The sequence below is a fragment of the Eumetopias jubatus genome, unplaced genomic scaffold, assembly GCF_037043125.1.
Source record: "Eumetopias jubatus isolate StellerSeaLion01/CBP00866 unplaced genomic scaffold, mEumJub1_p1.0 scaffold_3, whole genome shotgun sequence".
Taxonomy (NCBI): domain Eukaryota; kingdom Metazoa; phylum Chordata; class Mammalia; order Carnivora; family Otariidae; genus Eumetopias; species Eumetopias jubatus.
The window spans coordinates 43,505,431-43,522,403 of record NW_028274809.1 but is presented as its reverse complement, the minus strand read 5'-3'; the positions used below and the strand labels follow the sequence as shown (position 1 = coordinate 43,522,403).

At 40.2% G+C, this 16,973-nt stretch overlaps 1 protein-coding gene across 4 annotated transcripts in view; it reads left to right on the top strand.

Moving 5' to 3' along the window:
- Positions 1-16,973, top strand: part of MYO1B (myosin IB) — a 145,085-nt gene that overhangs the window by 84,609 nt on the left and 43,503 nt on the right. For all 4 annotated transcript variants that reach the window (XM_088022080.1, XM_088022078.1, XM_088022079.1 and 1 more), the window contains exons 7-12: positions 5,988-6,086; positions 7,230-7,333; positions 9,013-9,160; positions 9,435-9,553; positions 14,985-15,071; positions 15,723-15,788. In XM_088022080.1, the coding sequence (XP_087878206.1) occupies positions 5,988-6,086; positions 7,230-7,333; positions 9,013-9,160; positions 9,435-9,553; positions 14,985-15,071; positions 15,723-15,788 (623 nt within the window). The remainder of the gene's footprint in view (positions 1-5,987; positions 6,087-7,229; positions 7,334-9,012; positions 9,161-9,434; positions 9,554-14,984; positions 15,072-15,722; positions 15,789-16,973) is intronic.

The window sequence follows — 16,973 nt, the reverse complement described above, 5'->3', positions numbered from 1 at the left end:
CAGGCATTGACAGCATTAAGCAACCTCTGACCTCTCCTTGTGCGCAGTGCCCCAGTTCTCTTAGACTGCGCCGGTGAGCGGAGCTGATTGGGAATACGGCGTGGGGATCTAGAGGGCTGAACTGTATGTGCCTGTTCATTTCCCTGTCTCAGTCGCCCTACTCAGAGATGTCTTTCCTCCTGCCCAGGTGAGGAGTGAGTAAGGGGCTGAGAGAGGCAAGGGAGTTAGTCTAAGGAGAGCCTCCCACGAGGAATCAGTAGAGCAGGAGGAAACATCCACCCCGCTCACAGGGCAGATAGGGGATGGAGCGAATCTCTTGGAATTCCTCTTCTAGATTTCTTTTGAATTTATGATGCAATTGGCTCACGCTTTTATGTGCTGTCTCATGACATGTTTATATATATGACACATCCATGCCATTTGTAGGATATGGAATACAATTGTACTCTTTTAAATGGTTTGAGATTTATAGCTTTGTTTTTCCTTTTATATCATATCTTTGATGTTATTGATGACAAGTTAGGAGCAAAATGGCCTGTTGGAACACTCCCTAAAGGAAACTCTGCACTGCTTTGTTTTCTGAGAATACATGGAGATTGAGGTAGCATTGGAGACTAGCCATACATGAGTCAGTTCACAACAGCTAGTGAATATTCATCAATAAACAGTGTCTGTTTTTAACCTGTCTTCTTTAGGATCGAAATTCACCAAAAACAAAGACAATGCACTGTCTAGTTTATAACACAGGGCTGGGCTTTCTTAGTGCTTCAGTATTTGGAGCGCCTTAATATTCAGAAGACAGAAATAATCCACCATTGGTTGTGAAGTATCCATAGCAATAAAACAAATTTCAAAGAGCAGTTCTGTTACTCTGTAGCGGATGGCTTTGTATAAAAATTGATGCTTTCCTTCATCTCAATTTTACTTCGGTGGTTTTTCTATTACAAAAATATGTTTACTGTGAAAAAAGACTATTTGTTTGCCACGAAACAAGATTATATACAAATACAGAAGACATCAGATGTCAAATATGTCTAAATTAATTAGGATAGTATATCTAATAATATGATACTATGGCCTATATTTCATTAATTTTATTTCAGGGTTGGAGATGGAGTTTTAGATTCAGATATGTACATATATGAGTAAATTTTTAATTATTAGATAAACATTAAATTTGTTAGGAAGAAATCTGTTGTGAAAATACATATATATGCTATAGGTATATAAACAGATCCTAATAAAAAACAGTTGTTAAGTAGATAATAAGCCAACTTTTCCTGGTGTTTTAAAGCCCCAGTTAACGTTTCATGTGCGGACACCAGACGCCTTTTCACAGCTTCCCACGGAGCAGGTTCAGCTGTCAATAGAGCTGATTTTATAACTTTAGGATACTGACTTTTGAGTAAGACTTGAAGCTAATTTCTTAAAAATTCCCATTTTTTTTTGGTGGAGGTAAGGGAAAATTGTAATGTCATGGCATGCCAGGTGGTTCACATGTCTCAAGGCCAGTGACCTGCAGGTAGATGGAGCTCCATATGATGCCCAGGCTGAGAGAGAGCCCTGTGGCAACTGTTCACAGGTGCTCTGTCTGGTTCACCATAACACACATGTACAGTGAGTACTTTGTAAGAAGACCTTCACCCTGTCTTTTTTTTTTTTTTAAGATTTTATTTATTTATTTGAGAGAGAGAGCACAAATGGGAAGGGGCAGAGGGAGAGGGAGAAGCAGACTCCCCGCTGAGCAGGGAGCCCAATGTGGGGCTCGATCCCAGGATGCTAGGATCATGACCTGAGCCGAAGACAGATGCTTAACTGACTGAGCCACCCAGGTACCCCCACCCCGTCTTTTTGACTTTGAAATTTGTTATTAGTGAAACTTCCTGATTGTCAGTCAGCCTTGAGGGTTTTGTTTTCTATTTCCAGAAAAAGTAGAGGGTTGACTTTGGAATGTATGCCCTAATACATGAGCAGACTTAAGCTCATAGTCCGTTTTCCACTGAGACTACCATCAGTTGTGCTCACTAACACACCGGTTACTTAGATTGCAGGCCCATCGTTTTTGCTAAATGCAGCAGTGAAGGGGCATAAATTGATTGGAAAAGCCTAAAGGCTGCTCAAACACTTTTTCCATAATATTTATCTTTGAGCAACTGGAGAGGAGCACAGGATCTCTGGGGCTTGGTCAGAGTTGTGCATCATGGTGCTTCCGTTGTCATTCTGGTCTTCTCGGCAAAACTGAGACCAAGCTGATTATTCTTTAAGCCTTGGACTTGGACTGTTTTTGTTTTTGTTTTTGCTTTTTTCAGGAAGGGAGACAATACATAATATAAATTGGGCCAAACTATCTAATCTTTCATCTGTTATATTCTAAAGTAATGTCAAGTTTTTTTCTTCCCAACTGCTACTTACCTTGCTATTCCTGTGCCCGTTAAAAGACTTCCTTCTCTAGCAGGTGCAAACATGGACCTTTTGCTCCTTTCATGTCTTGTACTGTGGGGAGGTTGGCCTATGCTGTGCACAGGCACATGTCCCTGCCCTTGACTCGCTGGTAATTAGTCAAAACCAGGAAAGCCCCTGAATGACGGCCTGGTTGGGTAATAGTCAGGAGCAGTGGCATGGTGGGGTAGGTGGGAAAGTTCTGATTCCAGAGTTTCTCTGTCCCCCTCTGTTGGTTTTCCCCTTTAGGATGGCTTAATAGGTTTATCTCCTCCCTTAAAACTCTAGTTGGTATCAAATTTAATATGAACTTAAATTTATATTTTGAGAGGGAAATGTATCTGCATTGGAATACACAGAGACTTATACTCTCTTCTCTACTAAATACTTGGCATATCCTGCACTCTTCTTTACTAAATCTTGTTAGCAGAGGCTCAGTCAGTGGTGGCAGAAGTGTGTAAAGCCCAAGGGAAGGCTGAGCCAGTGTTTGCTTTGACTAATTCAGGGGAACATTCAGTAAATTAAAATGGTCAAGTGGCAAGTCTTTATATGTTCTGTACTTTGAGTAATTATTTGATATGGCTTCGTACTCTTAGATTATGTTGGTGCATGCCCATTAAAAATGAATAGGGAATGGTTTTAAGCATTAGTAAATTATTTTGGGGCAGGCCTTTTCCCTGATTACTTTTCTACCTGAAAGCTTGTAACATACGAGAAAAGTCATAAAGGCATGGGAGGCTCTAGAGTAATAGACTAAGCATTTTAGGTGCTAAAACCTTCAACTGCCTTTAATAAAAGTTTTCTCATTTTGTGATTGAGTTGCTTAGGTGAAATCAGTGTTTATGGATTTTGCATTCTTTTTGCTGGAAAATTACAAACAGTTTAAGCATGATATCTTAGTCACCTAAAGCTTTGAATTCTGGCTCTGTCACTTGGTAACAATGTGATATGAGCCTTGTTTTCCCATCTAGAAAATAGGGATTATAAAACCAACCTCAGGGAAGGTGTTTGGGGCCGAATATGATAAAGAATGAAAAGCACCAAATGCATAGCAGAAGGTCAGTGAAAGTTCCTTTCCTCCTTCCCCTCTGCACCTTTCCTTTTAAACACATCATATTATGCTTCACATTTGAATGTGATAGTAATCACTGATCATATCAGCATGTGTGGTTCAAGAAGTACATTGGCCAGCATTCCTTTCCACACTGTGCACATAGGAATATTCTTCTTTAACCTGGTGGCTGATGTCTGCTGAATCTTCTAGCCATCGCTGTTTCAGACTCTCCACTTTCTGTGAGCATTTGTCCAAAAAGTGCCAGACCAGAGTCTGGCCGGTGGGAGGCTCTTGCGCAGGGTGGCTCTGTCATGCTTTGAGGGCATTATTGAATGTCTTGAAGTACCACAGTTGGCTTGTTGGAATGTGATTGGATAAGTGCCATCGAACAATTGTCATCATGATTAAGGTGCCCCTGTGAAATGAGAGAACTGTGTGGCAGAACTCCTAATGCTATGGGAAGAGCCTGGGGGTTTGTGGGCTTTGACCCCAAATGCATGGTCATTCTGCCTTCCTCACCCCCATTTCCTGCTCTCTCTTGAGGAACTAGGCATCCCACCTTGGGAAGAACTGCTGCTGTTGATTTGGGTGGTGGGAGTTGTCAGAGCGTGTGTGACTCTTGTAGGCCATGAAGGAGAAGGTCTTCATATTTGCAGTTGGTGCTGGGTGCGTTTCCAGATTGTTCCCGTCACGTAGTGGGTGAGCATTAAGTGAGCTGACTGAAGGAATTGTACATGAACTTATTAAGTGAACTCTAGCATTTGTTTATATTTTTCATGTAGTTGAGTTACTTCCTTCTAGACTTGAGGAATTTCCTCTAAAGATTAGCTTCCCAATGAAGAATCTGCCCATGTTCTGTGGATTTTTTCTTCTAAAACTGTGCCTGTACCCCTAGAGCCCCATAGGATCTTGGTCACATGCTAATAAGTACAATCATACTGCATTTTTATCTTACCTTCTTATTCTGCCTTCTGCTTTGTATGTCAGTATTTACTTACAAACCGAAACATGCAGTCCTTAGAGATGATGAATAGTACACGGTTCCTTCTTTTCAAAATTTTGTCTCACTCGTGCTTTTCGATTTCTGTTTTCTTTTTTTTTTGCTAAATATGAAGTCTTCATTATTTCTGTGTATGATTTGAGGGCATTGGCAGTCATCCAAATGAAATGAGAGCTGGAGATGAAAATTAAAACTCTAGAGCATCCTGTTCTTATCATTTTTGAATTTACATATTTTTGTTCTCATTTTTAATTTTATGTGTCCTTGCAACCCATCTCTTCATTCTTACAAATGACCTCCGGTATCGGGAGGCCCCTAGGACTTCTCATTTCATCAAATCTGCACTCTTTAACTCTCCCTAAGCTCCTCTTTACATGCTAGTGTGGATTCTAGAAACACACATTGAGAAGTTCAGTGACCATTCCCAGAGAAATTGCACATCTTCTCTCCCTCATTCCTTTGATAATGTTTAGATTTCAACCTGATTAGAAATCAAATGTGTCTGTTCTCTAGAGTTAATAATAGGGTCACTGATTGAGAATTTTACAACTAAGTTTGGCTTTTGCCCACGGGATCCAGACCCTCTTTATATCACTTTTATATAGGCAGGACTTCAGGTGGAATATCTCTGCCATTGTACTTTGGCATCTCCTGTATATTGCCACAATGGCTCTTTTCTGGTTGGTTGGCTTCTTTCTCCCTTTTTCCCCTCCCTTCCTTCCTTTCTTCAGTTTTGGATGAAAGTTTGAAAACTTGATAAGACATCAAATTATTGGATGAAAAAGTATCTGGAACCAAGGAAAGTATGCTGCCAAATAACAACACCAAATTCCATGAGATGAAAATCACCTTTCATTCTCTAAGACTTTGAAATGTCCAGAAAATGTGCTTCCGTTATCCCAGGTGGCAGGGTGTGTGGATGTGATGAGGTGGGGCTTGCATTATATCTGATGGCCTGATTTCAAATCCTACTTAAACTCTTGGACTTTTTTTTCATCTGTTAAATAATATTTGATAAAATGGCTATGAGGGTTCAATGAGATAATGAGATATAAAGCACTTAGCACATAATAAGATCTCAGAAACACTAACTTTATAATTATTAAGTGGATTCATAACTGAATGGCTGAATTCCATTGCTTAGCTTTGTAATGCTGTGTTTTGAAGAACTTAATGTCCTCACATATTACATAAAACCAAGAGAACCTTAATATACAAACTGTATCGTTTCTTTAATCAGCTCGTTGAATGTATTGTTGAACTTATTTTGCATATTCACTGTTGTTTGACAAGAACCTGGTTTGTTTAACTTGGTGATTTTAGTTGGAGCTGGGCTTCTTCCTGAAGGAAGAACGGAAAATTTAGCTTCTGTTATTATTTCATTAATACAAAACAGAAAGTGAAAAAGAAAGTGGGGGGGTGGAAAAGAAGAACTATGCTGGATTTGAAAGCAAAATTAACAATATACGATGATTTGACTCTTCTCCTCTTTAGATCTTTTAGAGAAGTCTCGAGTTGTGAAGCAACCAAGAGGTGAAAGAAACTTCCATGTGTTCTATCAGCTGCTCTCTGGTGCCTCTGAAGAGCTCCTCAGTAAGTCCCTGTGTCTGCGCTTTAATTTTTAGTGTCACAGCATTTCCAAAGCATTCTTTTTCATGTTCTTAAAATTTTTCCATGCCTGTGGTTGAAGTGAAGAGCATGGTCTGTTTGCTTCTGTCATCCTGCCCCACTATTTGCTTGCTCTATATCCCTGTGCCTCATCAGATGCTGTGCACAGGTCTCAGATGGCTAACTCAAAGAGCTAACTAAATATTAGGGAGGTGAGGGGGAGGGAATCATAAATTTAAACAATAAAATGGAAGTATATGATTATTCCACTCAGGAAGAAGAAATTAGCAGGGAGCAGTAGATAAAAAAAAATTGCTCAGTGAAAATTAAACATAGTGGGAAAACATTTGTAATTGAGAAAAGAGTTAAAAATCTGATCTTTGGCTATTTTAGGGAATTAATATAAGTATCCAATAATAGTATCCAATAGTATCCAATAAGCTAAGTGATGAAATTTTTGAACAAATAGTCCAAATGGGAACTATGGGAAGTAAATGACATTTGGGGAAGAATTATCCTCACTAATAATCAGCAAGCGTAAACCAAAAGTGCTGATACGTTCGCTGTACATATATTGGCAGAAAAAGGACAAACCTGGCAGAGTTATCGGGCCCTGGTCTGCTTAGAGCTTGTGGGTGTCACTTCAAAGTGAGGGCTTCTTCCTGGGGACTAGTTAGCAATCCAGAATAAGTCATGAAATGATCAGAGCCCACTGCTCAGGCGCACCATTTTTTTGGAATAGATCCCAATGAAGTAATTCAAAAGAATCCAAAGAGCACTTTGTATGAAGACCTTTATCACTGCTCTTGTGTCCAGTGGCATGGGAATCACTCGGCAGACCTCATATGTTATAATGAAATAGTGCATTGAAGATGGTTAAGTTATAAAAATATGGAAGGGACCTTACTATGAATAAATGTAAAAAAAAAAAGCAGTTTGAAATATGTACAACAGTGGTGTAAAGATAGATTTTAGAAAAATGCTATTAGTATTTGGGTATCAATTTTTGTTCTGTTGATTGAGTCCCTAATATGAAAGTCATTTTATCTGGAGGTTTTAAGGAATGAGGTATTAAAGGTGCTTAGATTTATTGAAGTAACTTACCAACTTGTATGCGTGATTCAATAGATAAACTTACACTCGAGCGGGATTTCAGCAGATATAACTACCTAAGTTTGGACTCTGCCAAAGTTAATGGAGTGGACGACGCAGCAAATTTCAGAACTGTCAGGGTAAGCAAGATACAATCCTTTCATTATTCTTTAAAATGGGCAACACTGTATATTGCTCATTTGGAATTGATAACAATTCTGAGTTTTCTCAGAGGTCTAACTCATGCACCCTAAGGTTTTAGAATTATACAAGAATTTCTTGTATTCTTATTAAAATTATACAATATTGTGAAGGCCCATGCTTTCCTAGAGCATGCGATTTTACTATTTATCAAAAGGAGCTTTCTTATTCTATTATCCTGACTCTTTTAATGCTGTATTTAAATCACATATTTTCATGGCGATAGCTTAGTAGTTAATGTCCAACTATGAAAACTGTCCTAGGAAAGCATTAAATCAATACTGTTTTTGAGACAGAAAGTCATGTTTTTATATTTTTCCACAAAAAATATGTAAGCCAGAATGATTGGCATTTCATGCTCATTAGAAAATAGATTTTTTTTTTTTTTAGATTTTATTTATTCATTTGTGAGAGAGACAGAGAACAAGCAGAGGGAGAGGCAGAGGGAGAGGGAGAAGCAGACTCCCTGCTGAGCAAGGAGCCCGATGTGGGACTCGATCCCAGGACCCTGGGATCATGACCTGAGCCGAAGGCAGATGCTTAACCATCTGAGCCACCCAGGCGCCCGAAAATAGATTTTTTTAAACACTATCCTAACTTTGAAAATTACTCCTAGTAGGACATGCTATAGTAACTACTTTACTTCCGAATGGGACAGCTGTGGTGGTGAGGAGGTGGGGTAGGAGGTCAGATCAGCTGAAACAGGACTGACAGCAGTTCATCTTCAAGGCTGAGTGAAAATGACATGGTGTTCTTTTCCTGCTCTATTATTATATATGTTTGAAATTTTCCATGAGAAAAAACGCACATGACTCCCATCACTAGGTAGCCTCATCACAAACAAATAAAAGAAAACAAAAAAGTTGGGCTAGTCTCAAAAAGAAAGTATTTCCCTGAGTATGTAATTTGTTAAAACTCTGTAAACATCCCTGTATGGGAAGCCTATTGATTTTTGGACATTATTTAAGAGTTCGGTTCAAGTCCAGTTCTGTAATGCCTTGCCTGGCAAATCATCAGCACTCAATAAAAGTTTATGACTGATGGAATGTTCCTTGTTACCTGTAATGCCTTGGGTCAGGCACTTCACCTTTGCAAATCAGTTTTTTTCAGGTGAAATAAACGAGGAGGGTTTTATGTAGGAGGTTATAAAGAGCTTTTTGTTTGGTTTTCTTTCTAGCATCAGAACCCAGTATAAAAAAAGATACATGTACACACACACACACACACACACACACACACACACACACACTCACTCACTCACACTGAGCTGCTGCAGATGAAATGGGTTAGAACTCAAGGCCCGACTCTCAGCCTCCTTCTCCTCCATTTTCCTCTTTGTACTCCTGCACCCCCTTGCCACAGCGTGCCAAGTGCCCTGGGGATCCTTGAATCACAGCATGAAACCACTGAACAAGTTAGAGCCCCACACTGGTGCTGCATCAGGTCTGTTAATAGGTTTGCCTTTCGGAGAGCTTATTCTCCGACACTTGGTCTTTTCATTTTTTTTTTTTCCCAGAAACGAATCTGTTATCAGATTTAGTAAAAAAAAAAAAAAATAATAATAATAATAATAAAAGAATGGCAGAATGAAAACAGCTGTTCCCCCCGCCCCCTGCAGAACGCCATGCAGATTGTGGGTTTTATGGATCATGAAGCCGAGTCTGTCTTGGAGGTGGTGGCCGCTGTGTTGAAACTGGGGAACATTGAGTTCAAGCCCGAATCTCGAGTGAATGGTTTAGATGAAAGCAAAATCAAAGACAAAAATGGTAAGTCGGTGGAGACTCATCCTTGTTTAGCAAACTTGCTTTGAACTTCTGCCCAATTTTTAATCTAGAAAGTAAAACTTTTGCTTTTCATGGGTTCGAAAACACTTTCCAGTGAAACTGAACAGAAACATAATTAGAGCTGAGTGTTAAGTCTTTCGAGTTATACATTTTCTACTGTTTGATTTGAATGTGATTTAGAAGGAACGCTGTAGGCCTTGAAAATGATTTTTAGCAGCACACAGGCAGTCACTTTTTGTGTCCATCCCCCCTACAGAGTTAAAGGAAATCTGTGAGTTGACCGGCATTGATCAGTCAGTTCTAGAACGAGCATTCAGTTTCCGAACGGTGGAGGCCAAACAGGAGAAGGTTTCAACTACACTGAATGTGGCTCAGGTGGGTGAAACATAATGCCCAGAAGTGAGTTTTTAAAAAGTCTGTGATATTTCTATTTAAGTGGGAACAAAAATTTTATTTTGCAGGTTATTATATGAACTGTCATACGGTTGCAGGCATCGTTCTGAGCACTCGGGGCAGAGCAGCAAACTAAGCAGATAAGGATCCCTGCCCTCGTGGAGCTTAAACTTTTGGCAAGAGGAGGAGTCCAACAATAGCCAGTAGACCTAGTCAGTAAATCAATTTATATAGCAAGCTAGCAGCAGACAAAGAGAAAAACTAGAGCAGCGGAAGGGAGACCCACAGTGCTGGGGCAGGGAAGTCAGGTCTGAGTGAGCAGGGAAATGACACCAGTGGCGTGACCTGCCTTGTATTGCAAAGGGTCCTTCTGGCTGCAGTGTGGCGAGCAGAGTGGGGGGTGGGGAGGGGCATAAGCAGGGTGTCTTAGTTTGGGCTGCTGTAACAGGATACCATAGTCTGGGTGACTTAAACAAAAAACCCCGTTTATTCCTCATAGTTCTGGAGGCTAAAAGTCTGAGATCAGGGAGCCAGCACGGTTGCATTCTCAGTGAGGGCCATCTTCCTGGTAGACAGACAGCCACCTTCTTGCTGTATCCTCTTCACAGAGCAGGGGGTGGAGGAAGGGAGAATGCATGCGGGTGTTGTCAACCCCTTATAAGGAACATTGATCCCATCATGGGAGCTCTCCCCTCATGACGTCATCTGACATCTAAACCTAACTCTGTCCTAAAGGCTTCCCCTCCAAATACCATCTCATTGGGGATTAGGACTTCTACGTGGAATTTAGGGTGGGGTGGAGGGACTACACATACTTTCAGTTCATGGCACTGGGGAGCTGTAAGAAATGTGTGCTAAGCTAGAAATGATGGTGGCTGAACCAGGTCATAGCTGTAGAGTGAGAAGCGGTCACCTCTGGGTATCTTTTGAAGGTAGAGGCCACAGGACGTGCTGCTGGCTTGATAGGCAGTATGAGAGAAAGAGAAGAGTCAAGGATGACTCCCAACACTTTCCCCCTAAGCAACTGGGAAAATAGAATTGCCCTTCACAGATTTGGAGAACACGGTGGGAGAAGCCAGTGTGTGGTCAGATGGCCAAATTGGCCTCCCTCCTTCTTGTCTACTGTCCATCTGAAGCCAGTGAAGTCTTTCTAAGACACAAGTCTGAGTTGCTTATTTCCTCTCTCTTTTGGTTCAAGTTAAGTGGATGAAGGGATGGATGGATGTGTGTTTGGATGTTATATACCCAGGCAGCTTCTGGAACCGTTTCCAATATAAACCCTTTGTTCTATGGCTTAGACATTTTCCAACCAGTCAGTGCTGATCTGGGCTGGAATTAAAGGACTAATTCGGGACTGTTCCCACAGAGCCCTACTTTATTCTCCCCTCATAGTCCAACTGTGTTCTCCCCCTCTTTGTAAGTGGCTTTAAGCATCTGTAAGACAGTAGGTGGATTTACTCTTTCTCTTGGCTGCTCTGAACTAGGCTCTGCTACTGACCCAGGGATGCCTGTGTGTCTGTAGCTTTCTTTCAGTGTTGATTTCTTATTTTAGGTGATCTGTTTTGACTATGAAAAATACTATAACTTTGTGTATATGTGAATTTTCTAGCTATAACTGTTGTGTGTCCTTCTTCCTAAATTACTACTTCTGCTGTCCTGTCTTTCCAGGGCAGTCTTAGTCAGACGGTGAGCAACTGACTTAATCAAGAAAAATTCATTGAGCCTGCTCAGCACAGGCCCCCATGTAGGCCATTAGCAGGGGCATAAGGGATGAAAGACTTCATGGAGAAGAAGTCTTGAAGGATTTAGGTGTACAAAGAATGGGCAAAAGCGCATTTCAAAAAGAAAACAGTGAGAAAAGGAGTCCACATCTTGGGGAGGGTTGGTCGGGCTTGGCTGTAGCTTTAGGCTTGTGAAATGGATTCAGAGAAATGGGGCTGGAAAGGTTAAGTGTGGAGGCGGTTCTCAAACTTGAGTGCACATCAGGACCCCTTGGAGGGTTTGCCAAACCCGGTTTGCAGGCCGTGCCTCTGGAGCGTTGGGTTCAGTAGGTCTGCGGTAGGACTGAAGAATGTGCACGTCTCACAAGGTCAGTGTGCTGCTGGTCCAGGGACCACATTTTGAGAACCACTGTATTGAAGTTCACACTGAGTTTAGACATTTTCAATAGCCAGAGTGGTGATCGTTAAGTATATGCTGTTGCAAGGAGAAAAGGCCTGCTGCTTAAGAAGCCCTTTAGGAATATCCACATATATATGGATATATATGGAATGTATATGTGGCTATATTATGGAGTTTGTATTGTGTAGTTTTACTCTTGCCTTTTAATCATCCTCTATGGAAACCAGGCCCAGTTTTTCCCTACTTAATGAGCTTGAGTCACCTTGCATCCCTGGGTTAAACTTTTCCACATTCTTTTAACCTTTGGCATAAAAGAATTTGGCTTGAGATCCTTGATTTTTCAGCTCCTTATTCAAATTCTTTTTTTTTTTTAATGTAGGATTTAGGTTTCTACCAATCTTACTGCCTAAAAGGTTTTAATTCCAGTAAGAAGTAATTTGTTTTATTAACATCTTCTCATAGCTTCAATTCTTGGGCCCCATGATCATCTTTATCGCCCCGTTCCTCATTCTCCCCGAGGCATTTCGATCTTTCCTCAGATACAGCGAGGAATAGTGAAATGATAGACACCCCAGACAGAGCTGCCTTTCAGCTTCAGCCACATCCTTCCTCCCTGGCTTCCACGGCCCTCGGCCCTCGGCCCTCGGCCCTCGGGCCCTCAGTAATCTGACCCTGCACAATTGATCTCAATTTATTCCCTGCTGAGTTCTCTAAATGCCATCCTTCTTTTTTATCCAGTTCCTTTGCTCCTATTTCCCCTTTACCCACATGCCATGGCTCATTCTTCCTGTCTGTCTGAATGGTCCGTCTAATTACACCTCATCCAGGAAGCCTTCCTACATCCCATTGGCCCCTTCTCCCTTCTCGGAATTCCTTTTTCTCTTGCTGTTGGGCACTTGCTCTCTGATTGTTCCATTCATCTTGGTTTGATCTCCACCGCCACACTTGTAAGCTTCTACCGAGTGGGCCCCACGGCCATACATCTGTTTATCTCCTTCACCTGGGCCACAGACTAATAGCGGTCATGTCCGAAGCACATCCACTGGGGATCTTTCTTAGTAAGCTTCACGCAGCTGCAGAAGTGTGTAGTCTCCTCATATTGTGCTTAGAATCTGAGATGGTGAATTGGTGCATTCAGTGACTTCCTTATTTCTGTACACCTCATTGGTGATCCTTAAGTGAGAATAAATATTCCTTCCCCTACTTTGGAGGACATTACTGTGGAGATGAAGTGGCATGAATCAGACTCAGGAAGTCAGGCCTGGGAGATGGGCAGCTCCCTGGGGCCAGGTAGAGCTCAATAGGCATATTTCATTTGATGAAAGTGTAGTTTTGTTGTTGTGGTTCTGTTTCATTTTGTTTGCTTGCTTTTTAAATTTTGAATTTGAGAGCCTTTCACGTGGATTGCATATTTCAGCGCCTGTGGACCCCACTACTTCCCCTTTATTTTTATTGGGCAGTCCCTGGAGACATTTGAGTTTGAGACTTCTGGAATAAATAATTTGTTTGAAGGCAGCAAAGAAGATTAATATATTGGCTGTGAAAACACTTTAAAAAATACAAAGCAGTGCCAGAATAAGTTGTCACTATTAGTTCAATTGCATATTGAAATGGTGGTTTTTTGGAAGCCGGTAGCATACCACGAAAAAACACAGATGCCATTATGATGACATTCTGTTTGCAAATAAGTGATGTTTTGAGATTATGCAGTGTTTTTAGGTAAATGGAATTTGCAGGAAGAAAGCAGAGAGGATGAAGAAAGAATTCTTTAGGCTCACGAGTGGGAAAAGAAGATACTTCAGAAATCATGATAGAAATACATGTATAGACTTACTGTGTGCCAGGCACTGTTTTAGGCACTTGTATGGCCTATTTTAAGAAAGTAAAACCTAGAAGGAAGGAGGGTAGAGAAAAAGTATTTGTCTAAACCCAGGCTTCTTTCTCTATTTCAGCATTTACATGCATTTTCTACAGTGGGATCATTAACCACTATCACCCTCCAAAACAACATTGTGCAGTTGGGTTCTATTTGTCTGCCAACTTCTCAGTGGATTTTCTAGCTCTCATTGGAGTGGCTGCCTGAGATGTAGGGAGAGAGATTTGGGATTAGCATGGAAGTGTCAGATGAAGGGAGAAGGTGCTCTAAAGCTGCCATATGTTGCCAGCAAGGTGACTGTGTGATTAAAGTTGTTACACTTCATTTAGAAAGAAACGTGGAAAAAGAACTTCTGTATAACCTAATTCTTTATAAGATAAAAATGTAAAAATGTATGGTTTGCTTTTATAGTAATGTCCACATTTCTACTTATCAGCAGTGAAATGCACACATAGGGCCAGAGTGTTAGGAATAGGAGCGAACCCTCCAGTTCTGCTCCCCGAGGCTGCTGACCCTCATCGCCTCATAGGCCTCCCCGGGAGCACTGCCTCACACATCTCTTGTTGGTGTGCGCTTGCGGTACCCACCTGGCACCCGATGCCTTTAGGGGCTCTTAGGTTCACCCCAGCAAGGCTCCCTTTCTCCAGTGAGTGCATTCTAGGTCAGGGTCAGTGAGACTCTGTCTTCTGCCCCTTCTTTGTCAGGTACCTCTGAACAGCTTCAAATAAATGAATAAGCAAATGAAAGCATGTGATTTTTATTTTATCCAGCACATTGTCTAACAGTGTATTGTGACACTAGTCGTTATGGAATTTTTTTTTTTTTTTTTTAATGTTCAGAGGGTTGAATGAAGGAAAAAATTTTCAGATCACAACAGTGAGACCCATTTTCATGTTTTTTCTTTGAGTTTCCTTTCCTATGCGTAGGGGTTGAAAAGATAAGAGTCTTCGTATAAAATGTACATTTCTTATTTTCATAAAACATAAGCATTTTCCATTTTATTACCTAATTTTCATAATGATCATTCTGGGATAACTGTGTAACTTCCCTTTCATTGGGCATTATTTATTTTACTATTCTGCTGTTGTTGGACTTCTAAATTGCCTCTGATTTTCCTCTCTTCTGTAATACTGAGATGGATATCTTTCTGGGGAAAGTGTTTGTAATATTTTGAATTATTTCCTGGGACGCAAAAAAGCATAATAATTGGGTATAAATAATTTGTCCAATTCTCTTAACGGTTTGACTGTTCATCCAGAGTATAATGAAGACTGGCTCTGAAAAGAAATTTGAAATAAAAGAGCTTTAAATATTTAAAGAAATACCTTTATTATTTTATTGAAATTAAGCATTGTGACAATTGTGGGTGCTGAGTTTTTCTTTTTCTTTCTTCTTCTTTTTTTTTTTTTTAAATAGGCATATTATGCCCGTGATGCTCTGGCTAAAAACCTCTACAGCAGATTGTTTTCATGGTTGGTAAACCGAATCAATGAAAGCATTAAGGTACTGAATTTCAATAACCAGATAAATCAGTTGTAATAAATGGTATTCAGAGTGTAAACATTAAGTTAAAAATACTTTAATTTTATAATCAGGTAATTGATTATGACTTACAAAGGTTGTTCCTTGAAAAGAATTTACCTTGCATAGGATTGAAATTTGTCAGGATTCTATTTATTTTGTTTTGCCATGTATATTGTAAGAAATCTCACCCGTCAGTGGTCTAGTGGTCTTTGCAGAGTTACTCTGAGAGCATCCCAGGTCTTGGTTGTGGTTCATCTATCTAGTTTATGCACTTGGCTGAAAAGGTCACTTGACCTCTCTAGCTACTGAAACGCTCTTCAGTAAAATGAGGGTATTGGAGTAGTGTGATTTTGAAAGGCCCTACCTAGATCATAACATTGAGCGATCTTTTATTATAGTAAAGCATCAATAATACCATCTTTAAATAAATCACCTATTAAAATTTCTGGAAGATTCCATACCAAAATTCTATCTCATACATTAAAAAAAAACAAAAACAAAACTAAATTATAGTTATTCTCCTAGTTGTGAAACACAATTAACTTATAATACATGTCTATATTCCTTAGTATGCTTTTAGTGTTCTATTTCAGGCCTGAATTAACCCATCAATTTTAAACTTTTTTTAAGGCACAGACCAAAGTGAGAAAGAAGGTCATGGGTGTTTTGGACATCTATGGCTTTGAAATTTTTGAGGTAAGCTTTTTTCCTAGCTTTTATATTATCTTTATTAATGTAGAATAGTTGGAAATTACATTGTATATTCTATAGACCACACTTAATTAATATAACTTTGAATCTTATAAAGAAGCCTTTTTGTGGATGTAACAAAATGGGTGTGTGTGTTGAGTGCTGAGAGCCGGCATTTTGGAGGCAATGCTCTCAAAGGAAGAACGTCTTGTATAAGTATTTGACTTTTGTAAATTCAGAATTCTTCCTGTGAAATTGCCAACGAGGTATATGGACATTGTGCCTTAGTCATTTGTTCATTTGTAAGAAACAGAAGCAAGATGGTGCCCTGAGAAAGCATGGAGCCCAGGAGCCAGATGCCGGCTGCAGCCTGGCTGGAGCTGGTCACCTCATCCCCTCTGGACTCAGGCAGAGAGGGTCTCAACTGGGTGATGTGTTGGGTCTCATCCAACTGCAATCTTAACGATAGTTCTGTTGCAAAGGTTGAAAGAATTTCTGCAGAAGTTCATAATGAATTTTTTTAAAAAGACTCCATGCCTATTACAGATTAAATACTTAAACATTATATACTTACATTAGAATTTCCTATTTATCCTCTTACTAACTTTGACATTTAGAAGCCATTTTAAGGACTTTTTTTTTTTTTTGCCCCCTCCCCCATTTTAAGGACCTTTTAAAGCCTGTACTCTTACTTTTAGGAGTGGTATTTTAGTTTGGTTTGGGAAAATAACAAGTAGACCAGGCTCCTCCTTTTTTTATTCTCCCCATAAGTAATGATTTGTGAATTCCTTTAAATAAGCAGGCCATGCCCAGAATGACCACCCAAAGCCTGCACGTGTTCCAAATTATCAGGTTCACAGAATAGAAAAAAAAACATCAGTCCATTCCCTGTGCTAAGCTAGGGCTTTCTAGCAAATGTCTTTTTCTTACAACATTTATTTCTGTGATGGTACCTTTTCCCTCCTTGACCACAGTCCATATTGAGGCCAGTTATTGAGGGCTACCTATGTGTAAGTGTTGTGGTGAGTGATACATATATTGTCGGACTTAATTTTCACAAAGATGTCATGAAATCGCTGCAGTTATTCCTTTTTTACAGGTGAGGAGGTGAGGCTCTGAGGGTCAAGTAGCTCCCAAGGTTACATGGTTACCAAAGGGCAAACTCAGGACCTAAACCCTAGGCCTCCTTAA